Raw genomic sequence first — 17,214 nt, 5'->3', positions numbered from 1 at the left:
CCAATTAAAAAAGTCAATATACTCTCTTTCTTGCCCTATACTACCTTGCACCCCAAGCTTCATCACTAACATACCCCTCCCTTTATCCTTCCCTAACCCGAGTCCTCTTGGACCCCATCAAGTACTTTCCATCTGGGTAAAAACTCCTAGTTACCCGTCCAACATCTTCCACTCTCTCAGGTCTAAACCCACTGTTTCCCACATCCAACCCCAGCTCCTCCTTTTCTAGCCTTTCCACTGTGCCCAGTGAAGCACCTTTTCTAACGTGAATAAACTCATCCGCCTCCTCAGGCGTTCCCTCGGACAGCACTCCTTCCCTCTCCCTCATACATCAGGATCACATCACTCCCCACAACACCTCTCCTCCCACCTTCCCCTGCTGTCTCAGCCCTGTCACCTCCCGATCCACTCTCCCTCCAACAACCTTCCTCTCGGAGCAGTCTGAGCCGCTTCTGGCCATCCTCACCATGACCCTCCACCACGCCCCACAACACACACCCTCACACTTCCTTCAGTGACTTAGCAACTGACTCAGTCTTACCTTTGGATGAGGCAAAATTTTTCAAGACCCCTTTTAACAGGACATATCTAAAAAGCTGTACGAAAGTACGTAAACAACAGTCACCAAGCAGTGGGACCTTTCAGTGTCTCTGGCATCACTGGTTAGCAGGAATAGAGGCCACTGAGAGAGAGGTCATGGTGGAGTGAGGGTTGGGCTGAGGTAAAGCTCAGGAAAGAAGCAAAAATGTCTTGGCAATGAAAAGCTGTTACAGTTAAATTTGAGGCTGTAAGAAAATACCCTCTGATAAAAAATGGCCTCATTAAAATGTCATACGCCACAAAGGAACTCCCTGAGTAGACGGAAATACTATAGACTGTGGTAAGGTATAGTGCACATGGGGTGTATTCACTTGTCAAAACTGATAGCTAACATTTGTGCCTTTCAGTGTATGTAAATTATACCTCAGAAAACACCTAGAAAATAAGAATAATGGTAATCAAGTAGATGGGCATATAAAGGCAACATGAGAATGACAATGCTGATTAACTGCTGAACGCTGAGTACTGGGTGCACAGGGTTCATTATACTATTTTATGTTTATAGGTTTGAAATGCTCTCTAATCAAGTGTTCAAAATGTCACACACCCATCTCCCCACACCTCCTGCCCAACCAGCACATCCATTGTGCCTCCAACATCTATGGCAAAGCTTCTAATGCTGCAATATCAACAGCAGCCAACGGTTTTCCAACAGCCCAAGGCAAGCACTCCCTCAGCCTCCGTGCTGGACGCTCAGATGCCCCATTTCACCAGCCCGCTTCTCAGGGAGCCCGGCTTTAAAAGCTTTCTTGCTGAGCACGATCATGCGCTTTTTCCAGCTGTTTGCTGCAGCTGTGTTCCTGCTCTCACTGTGCCGCCTCCATCCCCAGGTCCCTGCCTGCCTAGGTAGTCTTTGTTGAATATGAAGGGCAGTAACATTTGCTGGAGGCCTCCTGGAAATGCCATGAGAACAACAACAAAAAAAAACACGCAAATGAAGTAAAGCACAAAACAGAGCTACCTTCGACTCTACTCCTTACTGCTGGAACATTTCTGAACTCATGTTTTGGGTTTCGCCTTCATAACTGTACAGACACTCCTTGGCCCAAGATTACCAGGGACCCCCTTGTCTTCCAATGCAATGCTTGTCCTCTAATACCTTTAGGCAGCATTTTAAACCACATGGCTACCTTTCCTTTGGCTTCTGTGCCACTGTATTCTTGGTTTCTTCCTCTGGATCCTCTTTCTGCTTCATCCTAAGTTAAACACCCTCTCATTTCTAAATGACAGTGCTGTCCAATGGAACGATCTACAACTCTAGACATGATCGATATCTGTGCTGTCCAACATGGTAGTGACTGGTCCCACGTGGCTATTCAACACTTCCAATAGCGCTAGCATGATGGGAAAATGGAACCTTTCACTTCATTTCATTTTAATTAATTTAAATTTAAACAGTCACTGCTTTAGCCAGCACAGCCCTATAATCTCTCTCATCCATTCTCATGACTTCAGTGATCACCTCTATATCCAACTGACTCATAAATTTGTGCTGAACAGAGTCACCTGGATGAGTTCCATGAGCAACTCAAACTCTAAAATAAAACTCATCACCTCCACCATCGACTCCTTCCTTACCTTACCGTGAACACCTTTCCCCTCTCAACACCCTTAGTTCAACAAGTGGAATCCATCATTCAAGTCATCTGAGCTTGAATTCTCTATCCCTCATATCTCAGTAGATGTCTATTCCTTTCGTGTCTACTAACTGATCTCCTTACCTCCAATCCAATGTATCAGGTATCATTCATTCAATTGCTTAAGTTTGTAGCTTTGCTTCTTTCAAATATATCAGCCATTTCCCACTGCCTATAAATAAAGTTTAAATTCCCTAGGATAACATAATATTCAAGACCCTACACAACACAGCCCCAAGTTATCCTTCTAGTCTTGTCTTCCACTTCTACCTCTTACGACACCTACTAACCAGACAAGAGGATTCTTTACCATTCTCTAGTACGCCCTATTACATTTGCATCCACACTCTGTTCATGCTTTTCCATCCTCCTGAAGTACCCTTTTGACCTCTGTTCAAACCCTAACCACCCTTCAATGCTCGGCTCAAGTTCCACCTCTGCCATGAAGTTTCTCAGATTCTCACTCTCCCCCACCAAATGGTAATCTCTTCTTTCCTCTTCTTTCCCCATTGCACTTTCTAACCACATTACGTTTATGACAATAACCAATTTCTACTTTGTTATATGAAGGTTATAATCATTTCGTATTATGCCACAAGCTCTTTAAAGATAGATGTCATGTATTAGCTATCTTTCGATCCACCAACAGTGTTTGGTAAAATGAAAGGTATAAAGTAGGCATATTATAAATTATACCTTGTAGATCAATTCTTATGTGTAAAGCGCTTTTCAGGATCTAAAAACTAGCCTACGCACTAAATTATCCCCGTGATATTATCAAAGGCAGAAGTATTTCAGGCAGACACAACCCCCCAAATTGCCTGAGGTGTGAGTTTCTACCCATGAAAACACAGCCCTCCTACCACAGTCATGTACTGTCAGTGTAAAGAACAGAGCTGGGCTGATCTGTCATGTCTCACGTGGGAATTCAGGAGACTTCACACTTTAAATACAGCACTTTGTATCGACATAAGGAAGGGATACCTCAGGGGCTCATTGGATATAACTGATTCGGGTTCAGTGTGATTCAAGTGAGAGAATGATTCAGTGATAATAACGGCCACAATTTATTAAGTACTTATGAGTACTGTTCTAAGCATCTAACATGTATTATCTCATTTAGTTTTTATGAAATGGGCACTATCATTATTTGCATGTTCCACATTTGTTATAAAGTAGTTTTAAAAGGTCAATCACACATCTAAAAAAACCTGTCCATTAGTACAACTAAACAAATGACTAGAAGATGCACGGTGAAGAGCAGTTGCACAGAAGTGCAGGCCTCTGGACTGGAGCTCCCAGACCTGGACCTGCTGTGGTTCCTAGACACAACCTCATTCGGCCCCAGTGTTCCTATCGGTCCTTTCCTGAGAGCAGCTGTAAGTATCAAAAGTTATTAAATAATGGATATGTAAATGAGAAGTGAAAGAGCACTGGACATGAGAGGTCGGGACCTGGAACCCAGTCTCTACTCGGACCTTTACTACATTGAAGACTTTGTACAAATAAATCCTACAAGCGCTTTGAGCTTCATCCATTCTTTGACAAGTACAGAACACTTACATGTGTGCCGGGCATTCTACTACATGTCAGGGACACACATGTGAACACGGGTCAGTCTCCTGTCCTCACTGAACCCACAGCCTAGAGGGAACACAGCTGAGTAAAAAAAAAAGAAAAGACAATTATAACCAGAGCACGTTAAGTGCTTGGATAGGGGAGTACAGAAGAGAGGCACCTGATCTAGATTTAAGGGTCAAGGAATACTTCCCAAAAGGAAATGACTTAAGCTGAGCCTGAAACGACGAATAATAACACGGCAAAGAAGAGGTCTAGGCGCAGGGAACAAGGGTGAAAGACCTGTGCACGAAGGGCCAGTGTCAACAGCAGGTTCTAGAGAAGTAAATAGGATGTAAAGAGCAAATATGAGCAATCTTTCTATGTCATTTTCTACAATTGCATGTGACTCTACAATTATTTCAATAACAATTTCAATTTAAAAAAGCATATTCTGCCCTGGCTGGTATGGCTCAGTGAATTGAGCACCAGCCTGCAAACCAAAAGGTCAGCAGTTTGATTCCCAGTCAGGGCACAAGCCTGGGTTGCCGGCCAAGTGCCTGTGTGTGACAGGTGACTGATCAAGGTATCTCTCACACATGGATGTTTCTCTCCCTCTCTTTCTCATCTCTCTAAAAACAAATAAATAAAATCTTTCTTTAAAAGTTTAAAAAAATAAAAATGCGTATTCTGTAAATTGAGAAGCACTTCAGCTATTTCAGCTAATATTATTATTAATAATGGCTGCATAATGTATATTGCTACAGAGAGCAAAGTTGGAAAGGTCGTTATAACAGAAACAGAATTATCAAGGACGACTAGTGACAACATTTCAATAATTAGCCAAAATTCAAGAAATCATGATTCAGTACCTTTCACATCTGGTCGATATTGTAGCCCATCATCTTTCTTTCCCAACAAACTAGCGTCATCTGTGTCTGTAAGAGAAAAAGAGTTTTCAAACTAAGATACACATGAGGCTTAAGTCATACAATGAAACTCCCAAATATTCCAACTGCTTGGGTCCTCCCCAGCTCTCCCCACCGTCCTGCTCACACTTTCCACCTCTCTCTGCATCTGGCGTGCATTTCTACCTCGGGCCTCAGGGCCTGCCACATTTGCACGCGTTCTGCGTGATGAACAGTCCCATCTCATTTAGATTTCACCTCGAATGTCACTGCCTTAGAAAGTCTTCCTTGTGCAAACTAAAATAATGAATACCCTAACAGAAAGGATTAATCCTTTCACCACAGAACAATGGTCTCAGGATGTACCTTCTACCACGGTTTCCCTGGAAACATATCAAATAAGCTAAATATGGAATCTCAGCTGTGTTATCAGACAATTTCGCTATAAAAATGACCCCTGACTGGTGCGTTGTATCCAGACTGGGAAGACTATAAATGAACCACAAACACCTGTGGAGAAGCACAGGTGGAAGCTTCCCTGGACACAGTTGGGGAGGAAGGGAAGATGCAGTTAGGTGGGGATGGAAACATTATACAGGGGACCAAAATAGAAGCTAAGGACAAACAACTCCAAAGGATTCTAGATCTGCATACATTTCAATTAACACAATCCTTAAGCTTGGCCAGCTGCTCCGAATTTGAAATTCTAGGTAGTACCGTTCAATCATGCTCCAGTTCCTCTGAGAACAATATTCTTTCTCTAAGCTCCTCTTTCAACCTAGGCTCTAACTACCACCCCACGAATAAAGAACAAACCATGCTACTTTCTCAAGATCAAAGCTAAGACGACTGTCTACCTATCATATCAACCAGTGGTTTCCCCTACTAGGAACACTCCTAACCCCCCACCTAGAAACCCTCACATGAGTTTATTGGGTATTTTTTGGTAGCTTAGACTAGAAGTATTATAAATAGTTGTGTATTTCACAAATAACTTGTTACCACTATAAAGTACACACTTTGGCTTACAACTCTTCCCCCTTAGCTCAGATAAAAACATATCCCTTTAATAAATCCAAAAAGGGAGGGGTCGGGGGAGGTGATTAGACCTAGTAAGCAAGAACAGTGTACCACCCTAGCACATGGGCGTGTGCGTGGACCTCGTGTGTTACTAGGAACTAACCCACTATCCTAGCCCATGTACATCCTGATGAGGAAAGAAGGCTTAAAAACCTGTCTTTAGTGCCTGAATTTTTCTGGTAGGAATGGAAAACAAAGATGTATTCTTAGTTGGGATCATGGCTTCTAAACTATGACAAAAAGCAAGAAGAACAAAAAGAATTTTCAACTGAAGGTAATGATTTTCCTTACATTCTAGAGCTTAACACCAACAGCTCTAACATGTAGGGACAAAAACTAGGGAGAGAATATGGAGACAAACTAGAATGTTCTAAAACAAAAAGATGAAGAAATATATCCAGTATTGCCCTGGCTGGTGCAGTTCAGTGGATTGAGTGCAGGCTGCAAATCAAAAGGTCACTGGTTCGATTCCCAGTCAGGGCACTTGCCTGGGTTGCAGGTCGGTTCCCCAGTGGGGGCCATGTGAGGGGCAGCCACATATTGATATTTCTCTCCCTCTCTTTCTCCCTCCCTTTCCCCCTTCTCTGAAAATAAATAAATAAAATCTTTAAAACACATAATATATATCCAGTATTTATAATGCTACTATATTTAAAATAAGTTGACTAAATTTTAAACAGCTATTATCATTACAAATTTAAGACACCCTTTAAGAACTACACTTGCATCTAGAAATCCATGTTAAGGTCAGATTCATAAGTAAATAAATAACCAAACGCATGGTTTGTGTCTTGAGAAGATGAAAATAGGTAAGAAAAAAAATCTATAATAGTAACAGAACAAAGAAATTCTAAAATCTAATAAAAGAAAATAAAGCATCAAAGATTTCTCATTTTACAAATTTGGAACACTACAAAAATGTACAAATAAGATTACAGACATATAATTTTTAGGAAAGAACTCTGGATAAGTAGAACAAATTGTACCTGTGCAATGACCAAGATGCCTTATATCAATCTGTTCTTGCTTTATACAGGATGCTTCTCGAACAAAACAGGGATTGTTATAGGAACTCCCGTCGGAAGCACACACAGGGTTGAAACTGTATCCGCTGCAATCTATATTACACACACACCTGTAGGAAAAGACAACAATCATCTATCTCTCACAACAAACATGCTCCACAATGCTGCAACCGCAGAGAGAAAGTCGCTCTTTTCTCCTTTCTGGAAGAGATGTCCACGTGTTTTAGCCGATTGATGAGTTTAAGCAAAGTGAATCCTCCACGAATGATTTCTTTCAGGTAAGAATGTAGATACAATTTCATCCAGACATTATTAATCCAATTCTCTCTGGAAGTTCCATATTAAGATACAATAATCGAGAGATGACCCAGAATTATGAGTCAAAAGTCAAGAACCTAAATCCCGGCCCCACTAATTACCGGATTTGTGTCCAAATTCTTCCTCTACGTTTTCACTTACTGGTCTGTAAATGAGAAGCAGTAATAGTACACCTGCCCCACCCAATAACTGAGGCAACTAAAAAATGACAGACGCAAAACAGGTAAAATGGAAGGCCTCAAAAACTGTACACCTGCACAACCGAGTGTCCCCTGAACCCCAGATTGCATGACAGACACGGCCATGGGAGTCTGAGGCAGACCACCCCTCACGAGAACAGGGAAGTCTGGCTGGGAATATGACACAAAAAACGCAGACACTGCTTTTCAGCCACATGGTGGATGAGCGGTCTAGACCAACTCTCCTGCTAAAAACAATAAAAAATACTGGGTAAGCCCTGGCTGGTGTAGCTCAGTGGACTGAGCGCAGGCCTGTGAACCAAAGGATTGCGGTTCGATTCCCAGTCAGGGCGCATGCCTGGGTTGTGGGCCAGGTCCCCAGTGGGGGCTGTGAGAGAGGCAACCACACATTGAGCTTTCTCTCCCTCTCTTTCTCCTTCCCTTCCCCTCTCTCTAAAAAATAAATAAATAAAATATTTTTTAAAATACTGGGTAAAATATTTTTGAACATTCTCTTAAATACACTCAAAAGTTGGCAAGGACTTAGCAGGACTAAAGTTAAATAAAGACAGAAACAGAGAAAAAGGTCAAGTGAGTTTTGCTAAAGCTGATTTTCAGCTTGAAGGCATCTGCCACACCGGGTCAATTCAATTACTGACTTTTTTCGCTTTGAGGCCTCTGGGAACAAGAGATGAAGAAGAGTCACCTACCTATGGTGGGGAGTCTGAAGACCCCAGAAAAGCCTGCACCTCAAAAAGCTGCAACCCACTGCACAAGGGTAAACTAAAAGTGAGTTGCCATATTCCAAGGGGACTGTTTAAAGGAGGAAAAAAGCGCTGCCCTGAGCCAAGACACTGAAGAGAGGGAAGAAAAATATCTCCCCTGAGCATTTGAAACCACAAGCCAGCCCTCACATGGGTCATTACAGTTTAAAATACTATTTGGGTGTTCTAGAAAACCTCAAACCCAGAACTTATTTTGGGAGTCCAGGAATGCAAGGCGCCCGAGGCAACTGACAGAGCAAATGCAACCCCCTCCAGAGAACCCCAACTGCGTGACACTAGACCTCAAACATTTTCTAAGATAGTCCCAGAAACACATGCAGCTCACACACATTTCCTCCCATAATCACAACAAAAAGGAATTAAAACACAACAAGCAGAGCAAGGTGATTTAGAAAGACCCAAACAGAACTTACAATCAATAATGGATTAGTAGAAATAAAAATATTCGGTGGTCAGATTTAACAGCAGGTTACATAACCTAAAGGTGAATGGGTGAATGACGTAAACTAGAAAAGAGGTCAGGGAAAATTACCCAGACCACAGCAGAGTCGGAGACGGAATACAGGGGACAGTAAGTGACATGGACAACCGAGTCACAAGACCTAATGAAAATCTGAACGGGGTTCCAGAAGGAGTTAAAGGACCGAGGCCATGACAATACACTCAAAAATTTCCCATCAAACTATAAAACTAAAGAAGATCATCTGAGTATCCAGAAAGCCTAATAAATTCCAAACAGGATTATTAAAAAGGAATCTAGACACTGAAATAACACAATGATATTTTATAACAACAAAAAAGAACATTTCAAAGGCAGCCAGAGAGAAGAGAAAGATTATCTTCAAAGAAGCAAGAATAAAAGGGAGAAATATCTTCAAAAGCAAAACTGAAGCCCCATGTTTATTTATACCTAAAAGACAGTGAAATAATACCTACAATGTTCTGAGATAGAATAGAATTCTACACAAAGAGAAATATCTTTTGTGAATGAGGGTAAAATAAAAGTAATTTGCAAGAAGGAAAAACTTAGAGAGTTTGCCACCTGCTGTCAGTAAAAGAAATGCTAAAGGCAGCAAGAAAATGATCCTAGAACAAAAGCTAAAATGCAAACACAAAAGAAGAAGAAAAGTATAAATATGTAGGTAACGTTAACGGAATACTGACCACATAAGAAAAAAACAACAGTACTCTGTGTGGCTGAATGTTTTCAAACAAGAAATTAAGATACATCACAATGACACCAGGCAAACTGGGCTGAACCACAGGGGCAGTGTAAAGAACACTGAGAGACACTGCCGAACTTCAGACTGTGGTAAGCTGTACATGCAAATTAAAATTACTAAGGTCACCACTGACAGCAGGAGCACCCATAACATGAAACTAAGAGAGAGAAAAATTCAGAAGCGGGCAAAGAAGAAGAAGCAAAGGAAAGGCAAGACCAAATTACAAAATAAGATAGAAAAAAATCAGAATACATCAGTACTTATACTATATTTGCATAAACTGATTTTCCAGCTAAAATCAGTTATTTAGCTAAATAACAAGATAGACTGGATAAAAATACAAAAGCTAGACTGGGTAAACACACAAAAGCCAGGTATGTGCTGCGTAGAAGATACATGTGAAATGTGATGATACGCGTAGTTGCCATGGGCTGGGGGAGGGGAGGACGGTGAGTTGCTTTTAGTAGGTGGAGTTTCGGTTTTACAAGAGGAGTTTTGGAGGTGGACAGTGGTGCAGGGCCACGACATCCTGAATGTGCTTAACAGCACTGAACCGCACACTTGAAAACAGTTAAGATGATGAATTAATTGTATGTTCTGTGTATTTTACCACAACACAACAAATAGGAAAAAAATTTAATGATACAAAAATTTGAAAATAAAAGCATAGTGAGAGACTATCCCTGGGAAAGGAAAAAGCTTGGTATGGCTCTATCTAATACAAGATGAGACCAGTTAAGACGAAGAAAGAAGGTCTCTTTATAATAATAAAAAATTCCATTTACCAGGAAATATAATAATTCTAAATATTTTAAGATAGCCTCAAAATATATAAAGCAAAAACTGATAAAACCATAACAAAAAATAGCCAAATCTACCACAGATTTTAACATGCCTCTCTCTATAGTCATACATCAAGCAGATAAAACAAAAATAAAACTGAAATAGTTGCAAGAGAAATGACATGATACTGAGATTTTCTTTAAAATACTTCCTCCAAATATGTGGGGAGGTAAAAATAGATGGAACAAAACTGGACTTTTTGAAGTTAAGTGATGGCTCTATGGGAAGGGGTTATGCTTTATTTTTTTTCTCCTTTTCTATATGTTTGAAGATTTCCTTAATCCCTGGTGAATTAAAGACCTGTGTTTGAAAGGCAAAATTACTAAGGATATAGAGGATCAAACACGAAAGACCAACACTTTTAACTCTGAAATGAAGAATGACCCATAAAGAGAACAAAAGACAACCACAAACAAAAGAAAATAGGTATAGCCCAATAATTAATGAATTATCAGTATCCATAATACAGAAATTAAAATCGATTTTTAAAAGATATATAAGAGATAGGCAAAGCCATAAATGGAAAACAGAAATAAACAAGAGTCAAAGGAGCTTATAGAAATAACATATGTGAAAAGATGTTCAACTGTTCAATAATCAGGAAAATGCAGTTAAAACTACCATAAGAGAGATACTATCACATTCAGTGAAGGAGCAAAACCTGAGAACAAGGACAATGCCACGTGTGGGCAAGGCTGGGCAGCAAAGGAAATTCTTTCTCTCCCTCTGTTTGCGGGGGAGAGAGCTCACCGACACAACCACTTCGGAAAACAAGCACCGCCACGGAAAGCTGAAGGTGCACAAGCCCCAGAATGTCACCACTAGGAAAATCTCTCACACGTGCATCAGCGGACATGAGTAAGAACGTTCACAGCAGCATTATTCATGAGCGCAAACACTAGAAATGACCCAGATGTCCACCAACAGTAAGACAGACTACAAAAAGATGTGGTCAAGTCCAACAACTAAGTTCATTTAGCAGCGAAACTGAATGAACTGTTGTGTGTATTAACATGAATGCACCCCAAAAACATAATGCTGAACAAAAGTACAGGTAGTATGATTCCAGGTATAAAAAGTTCAAAATCAATCGAAAGCCAAAGAATACATTATTATGAGACTTACCACATATGGTAAAACTAACTATTAAGAAGACAAAGGCATGACTCCACAGGATACAGCTGGGGAGGGCCACGGAGGGCCAGCTCTGAAGTATTGATAACATTCTACTTCTGGCTTGGGCGACAGGATTCACAAAAGTTTCTTTCAATTTTGTGCATTAAACCAAATGTGTACCTTTTTTTTTGAGTAATGTGTATTACTTGATTTTATTTTACACTAGGTGGTAGGCACAAAGCAATCCTCCTCAGTGAAGTTGACAATGAACTTCATTCAGATCATTTTTAATAATGCACATTAAAAAAACATACCCTTACAAATTGTTCTGCAATCCAAATATACAATAGCTTGGGGGGAAAACATTTAGAAAACAAAAGCCAATGTAAAAAGACAGATTAAAATAACCAGACCAGTTCCAAATTTTATACAGCTCTGATTTTACAGTTTTCCCACTGTATCATCAATGTCGGAAATCTGTTCCCTCAGCGGGCTCCATGGCTCAGGGATAAAGAAATGCCTTTTCTTCCTGGTTTCATTTCACCTTCTGGATCCATCCAATATTCTCTAGCGTCAATAAGGGCTTTTCCTTCGAAGTCCCAAACACTGACGTCCCTGGTTTTCCCATCTGAACCACGTTATCATCTCAGCTGCTGCAGCTCTGCTTGGAGGATGACAGGGCTCTTGAAGTTTCACCGGTCTTCTGCTTCTTTACAGGTTTTTCTGAAGTAACTTGCTTTTTCCTCTTTAACTTTTTGTCAACTTCACTGTCAGAATCGCTGCCAGAAGAGCTCGAAGAAACAAGTTCCTCTGATTTAGGCATTGCTCCCCTCCTGCTTCCCAACAGCCCATGCTCGCCCACTCATGACTCCAAATATGTGTGTTTTTATACACTTGACTATATGCTCTCCTTCACAATTTTAAAATGAAGGCACCAGAAAACAATGTAAAATGCATAGGAAGAACATTTACTAACTTAAATCAAAAATGGCTTTCATATGTTTAAAGGGTTGGGAGGGGAGAATGAAACACCACCTTGCACCACCCTCGAGGTGCAAAATAGTCACCATCTGGCCCTTTATAGAAGAACTGCGCTGCCCTGGCTGACAAGCCTCAGTGGTTGAGCTGTGGGCCTGCAAATCAAAGAAAAACGTTGCTGACCCCAGGATGAAGGGCAAAACCGAGACGGCAGTGAAGTAGAAATGGTGGCTAATGGAAGAAAGTATGACAGAACCATTTCAGGAACAGGAAGGGGCTCAGAAACAAAGGCAAGCCAGCACCCCCATCCTGGCAGGACGGCCCCATCACATGGGAGACCAGGCACTGTGAGGACAAACCCTCGCCACCGTGTTCTGCGGCACACAGTGAGATCAAATTACACTTCCAGCTCAAAAAGAGTCCCGCTCAGTGAAACAAGAGCAAAGAAGGAAAACGTTAGCCTCCAGAGGCCCCTGATACAACTGATCACAGCAATTACGGCGTCTGCAGACTGGCAACAGCGGCAGAGGGCAAGATGCCCAAAGCACAGGAGTATGCACTAAAGTGGAAAGAAATCACTTTAGTAAATACGACAAATTCAGAACATTTAACAGCCATTTACTCTGCACCCACGGTGAGGGTATAGCTGTAGCTGCCTTATTTAATCCTCATCACAACCAATTATGAATAGAAAGACTGAGGGTGAAGGAAGTGAAGAAGCCTGAGACCATGAACAAACGAGTGGCTGAGACGGCATCCTCTCTCCCAGCTGCAGCTGTTGCATACAATAGACATCCCCGCATAGGAACCGACCAATGAAAGGAGGGAGGCAGTTGTTCTACACATTTCTACCAGGAAAAGTATCTTCACTGGCCTCCCTTCCTCTCGAGTGCACCAAGGACACTCCTGCTCCCGGGCTTCCCCCTTTCCTGGAATACCCCCCCTCAGACGTCCACCTGGCTCCAGCCTTCACTTGCTTCAAGGTTTTTCTCGAATCCCAAAAGAATGGCTGCAAATTAAATCACAAAGCGTCCATTTAGGAAGTTAGAAAAAGATAATGGAATAAATCCAATGAAAACGAAAAAGGGGAGAAATATAGATATATGGATATATACACACAGATATTGAACCATAGATTTATCTTAGCAGAAATAGAAAACAAAGTTACAATGGAGAACAGCAGTAAAGCTAAAACTTGATCTTTTGAAAAGACTTTCAAATTGACAAAACAGGATGGGGAGAAAAGAGAAAAAAAAGCAATATAAGGAATGGAAAAAAACTGTAGAGTCAATGTGGATTATGGATTAAAAGACAGAAAGTTACTATAAACAACTATGTTAGCAAGTTTTAAATCAGGTAAAATTAATAATTTTTAAAATATTAACTATCAAATTTTACCAGAAAAGAAACAGAAGATGAATGGTACTATAATCATCAAAAAATTAAATCAGTAGAATTGTTGTTGTTGTTTTTTATAAAAAACAAGACATCAGATCCAGGTGCTTTTCAAAAGAAAATTCATGAACATACTTACTCCAATTGTTCAACAAAGATGTAATTCTATTATTACACAAGGTCAACGAGAGAACAGACAGACTCCCTAGTTTATTTCATAAGGCCATATAACCTGAAACGAAAGTGCAGATCATAGCTCACTGAATAAAAATGAGTAAAACAAATTTCAGCCTTGCAACAGATAGAATACCAACTAATAATGCACAGACATAAAAAAGGTATTGTAATCATAAAGCAACAATAAGATATTATTAAAAAGGTATACCATGGAGAATAAAAATGAGCTTTTGGAAATTAAAAATTGTAGCAGAAATGAAAAACTAAAGAAAGTACTGGAAAAAGAAGAAAAGCATAGCAAAAAATTTTGAAATATCTTTTATTGATTATGCTATTACAGTTCCCCAATTTTGTCCCCTTTCCCCTGCTCTGCCCAGTACCCCCATTCCTTCCAGCAATAACCCCTTAGTTCATGTCCATGGGTCATGCATATAAGTTCTTTGGCTTCACAATTCCTATACTATTATTAACATTTCCCTGTCTATTTTGTACCTGCCAATTTATGCTTCTTAATCCCTCTATCTTTTCCCCTATTCCCCCCTCTTCCCCTCCCAGTTGATAACCCTCCAAGTGATCTCCGTGTCTATAATTCTGTTCTTGTTCCGGTTCATTGCTTGTTTAAGGTTCCGTTATTGATAGTTGTGAATTTGTGCCTTTTTAATGTTCATAGTTTTCATCTTCCTCTTTTTCTTAAATAAGTCCCTTTAACATTTCAGATAATAATGGCTTGGCAATGATGAACTCCTTTAGCTTTACCTTATCTTGGAAGCACTTTATGTGCCCTTCTATTCTAAATGACTGCTTTGATGGATAGAGTAATCTAGGTTGTAGGTCCTTGCATTTCATCACTTTGAATACTTCTTGCCAGTCCCTTCTAGCCTGCAAAGTTTCTTTTGAGAAAGCAGCTGACAGTCTTATGGGAACTCCTTTGCAGGTAACTCTCTGCTCTTGCTGCTTTTAAGAGTCTCTCTTAATCTTTAACCTTTGGCATTTTAATTATGATGTGTCTTGGTGAGTGGTCCTCTTTGGGTTCAACTTGTCTAGGACTCTCTGCTTCCTGGACTTGTATGTCTATTTCACCAAATTAGGGAAGTTTTCTTTCATTATTTTTTCAAATAAGTTTTCAACTTCTTGCTCTTCCTCTTGTCCTGGCAATCCCATGATTTGGATGTTGGTACATCTAGAGATGTCCCAGAGGCTTCTTATTTTATCCTCATTTTTAAAATTATTTTCCCTTCTTGCTGTTCTGATTGAATGCTTTTTTCTTCCTTATATTCCAAATTGTTGATCTGATATTCAGTTTCATCTCCCCCACTGTTGATTCCCTGTAGATTTTTATTTCACTTAACGTAGCCTTCATTTCTGCCTGAGTCTTTTTTACACTGTTGCAGTACTCAGTGAAGTTCTTCAAGCATCCTGATCACCAGTGTTTTAAACTCTGCATNTTCATTATTTTTTCAAATAAGTTTTCAACTTCTTGCTCTTCCTCTTGTCCTGGCAATCCCATGATTTGGATGTTGGTACATCTAGAGATGTTCCAGAGGCTTCTTATTTTACCCTCATTTTTAAAATTATTTTCCCTTCTTGCTGTTCTGATTGAATGCTTTTTTCTTCCTTATATTCCAAATTGTTGATCTGATATTCAGTTTCATCTCCCCCGCTGTTGATTCCCTGTAGATTTTTATTTCACTTAACGTAGCCTTCATTTCTGCCTGAGTCTTTTTTACACTGTTGCAGTACTCAGTGAAGTTCTTCAAGCATCCTGATCACCAGTGTTTTAAACTCTGCATCTGACAGGTTGGGTAGCTCCATTTTGTTTAGTTTTTTTCTGGAGCTTTGTTCTGTTCTCTCAGTTGGGACATATTTCTTTGTCTCCTCAATTTGGCAGTCTCCCTGTGTTTGTTTCTGTATATTAGGTACAGCTGCTTTCTCTTCCTGTCTTAGTAGCGTGGCCTTTTTTGCAGAAAAAGCACCTGTACATTAGGTGGGGCAGAGACTCAGGTGATTGCCAGGGCGGGGCAACCCAGTTCACACTCGGGTGTTGGGGGAGGACTCAGAGAAGGGACAATGCTACAGCCCGGCTTCCGGAGGTCTGCCCAGGAGGAAGAAGTCGACCAGCACTCACCCTGTTTCCAGGCATTTCACTTTCTCCTGGTTATGCCTCTGGTGCCCTTCGAGCTGTTTCCCTGGTGCTCAATCTCAGAGGGGGTTGGTCTGCATAATTCCTAAATCTGTGTGGGCCCTTTAAGAGGAGTCTCCTGATAATCTAGCAGTTTCCTTCACCTCCCCAACCTTCACTGGTTTTCACAGCCAGAAGTTATCAGGATTTACCTTCCTGGCGCTGGAATCCTAGGCTGCTGGGTGGTCTGGTTTGGGTCTGGGATCCCTCCCGATTTTTATCCACTACACATGAATGTGTGACTGCCCATTCTGCCACCTCTCTGTGCCACCCCCGTGGCTCCCTGCCTCTCTGCACCTCTCCACCTGTCTCTGTATCTCCGCCCCTCCTACCCATCTGGGTGAATGTGGCTTCTCTAAATCCTTGGTTGTCAGGCTTCCAAACAGCTCAATTTTCTGAAGGTTCTGGGTGACAGCTGTTCTGTAGCCTGGTTGTAATTATTTTCTGTAGCTGTGCGTGTTTACCTATACCTCCATCATGACTGGAATTTTAAAGTTTTTTAAAATTTTTTTAAAAAATAGAAAACAGGAAAGAAAAGACAATTAAAAGACTAACTGAGGAGGTCCAATGTCCAAATAACAGAAGCACCAGCAACAGAAAAGAGAGGAAAGGAAATCATCAAAGTACTAACTCGAAGATTTCTCAAATCAGAAGTCACTGAGTTTCCAGGAAAGGGCATAACGCTGTGAAATTTCATTACACTGAAGACCAAAGGAAGAGGCCGTGGGACAGAAAACATTCCCGTGTACAAAGGGCCAGGAATCGGAATGACTCAGACTTCGACAGCAGCCCTGGAAGCCAGAAGACCACAGAACAATGCTTTCACAATGCTGAGGGAAATCGATCCTGCAGCTAGAAATATGCACTTGCCAAGTTACAGGATTAGCTGTAGTTCAAGCATTTCCAAACACCTTGAACACTTTGTCAAGAAGCTACAAAAAATACACTAAACTGGGAGAGCCAAACCAAACGGTTAAAGGCAAAAATTACAAGAAACGTAGTACCCAATGGAGGAGTGAGGTAAAGGGATTCACAGGGTGATACTTGTGGTACAACAAAAAGTTCATTTGGTCTTTGCTCCCCGTTGCTGGCTCAGAGGTCCTCAAAACCCGACTTCAGCGATAGCAGAGCATCTTGCATGATGATGAGATGACTCGTAGCTCTTTCCTCGGTTCTGAGACTCATTTGAGTCATTTTAGCAAATTATCGAGCAC

The 17,214-nt window shown here is 40.9% G+C and overlaps 1 protein-coding gene and 1 pseudogene across 2 annotated transcripts in view; both read right to left on the bottom strand.

Annotated features, from left to right (window-relative positions):
• Positions 1 to 17,214, bottom strand: part of LOC118979684 (myb/SANT-like DNA-binding domain-containing protein 3) — a 123,209-nt gene that overhangs the window by 17,879 nt on the left and 88,116 nt on the right. For both annotated transcript variants that reach the window (XM_037035880.1, XM_037035877.1), the window contains 2 exons: positions 6,769 to 6,917; positions 4,667 to 4,732 (listed from right to left, as the gene is read on the bottom strand). In XM_037035880.1, coding sequence (XP_036891775.1) covers positions 4,667 to 4,732; positions 6,769 to 6,917 — 215 coding nt within the window. The remainder of the gene's footprint in view (positions 1 to 4,666; positions 4,733 to 6,768; positions 6,918 to 17,214) is intronic.
• Positions 11,487 to 12,135, bottom strand: LOC118979686 (activated RNA polymerase II transcriptional coactivator p15-like; annotated as a pseudogene).

This window comes from Sturnira hondurensis, unplaced genomic scaffold, assembly GCF_014824575.4.
Source record: "Sturnira hondurensis isolate 20B ecotype Veracruz unplaced genomic scaffold, ASM1482457v3 Scaffold0022566, whole genome shotgun sequence".
Lineage (NCBI taxonomy): Eukaryota > Metazoa > Chordata > Mammalia > Chiroptera > Phyllostomidae > Sturnira > Sturnira hondurensis.
Note: the sequence above shows the minus strand (reverse complement) of the source record. Positions and strands in the feature narration are given on the sequence as shown.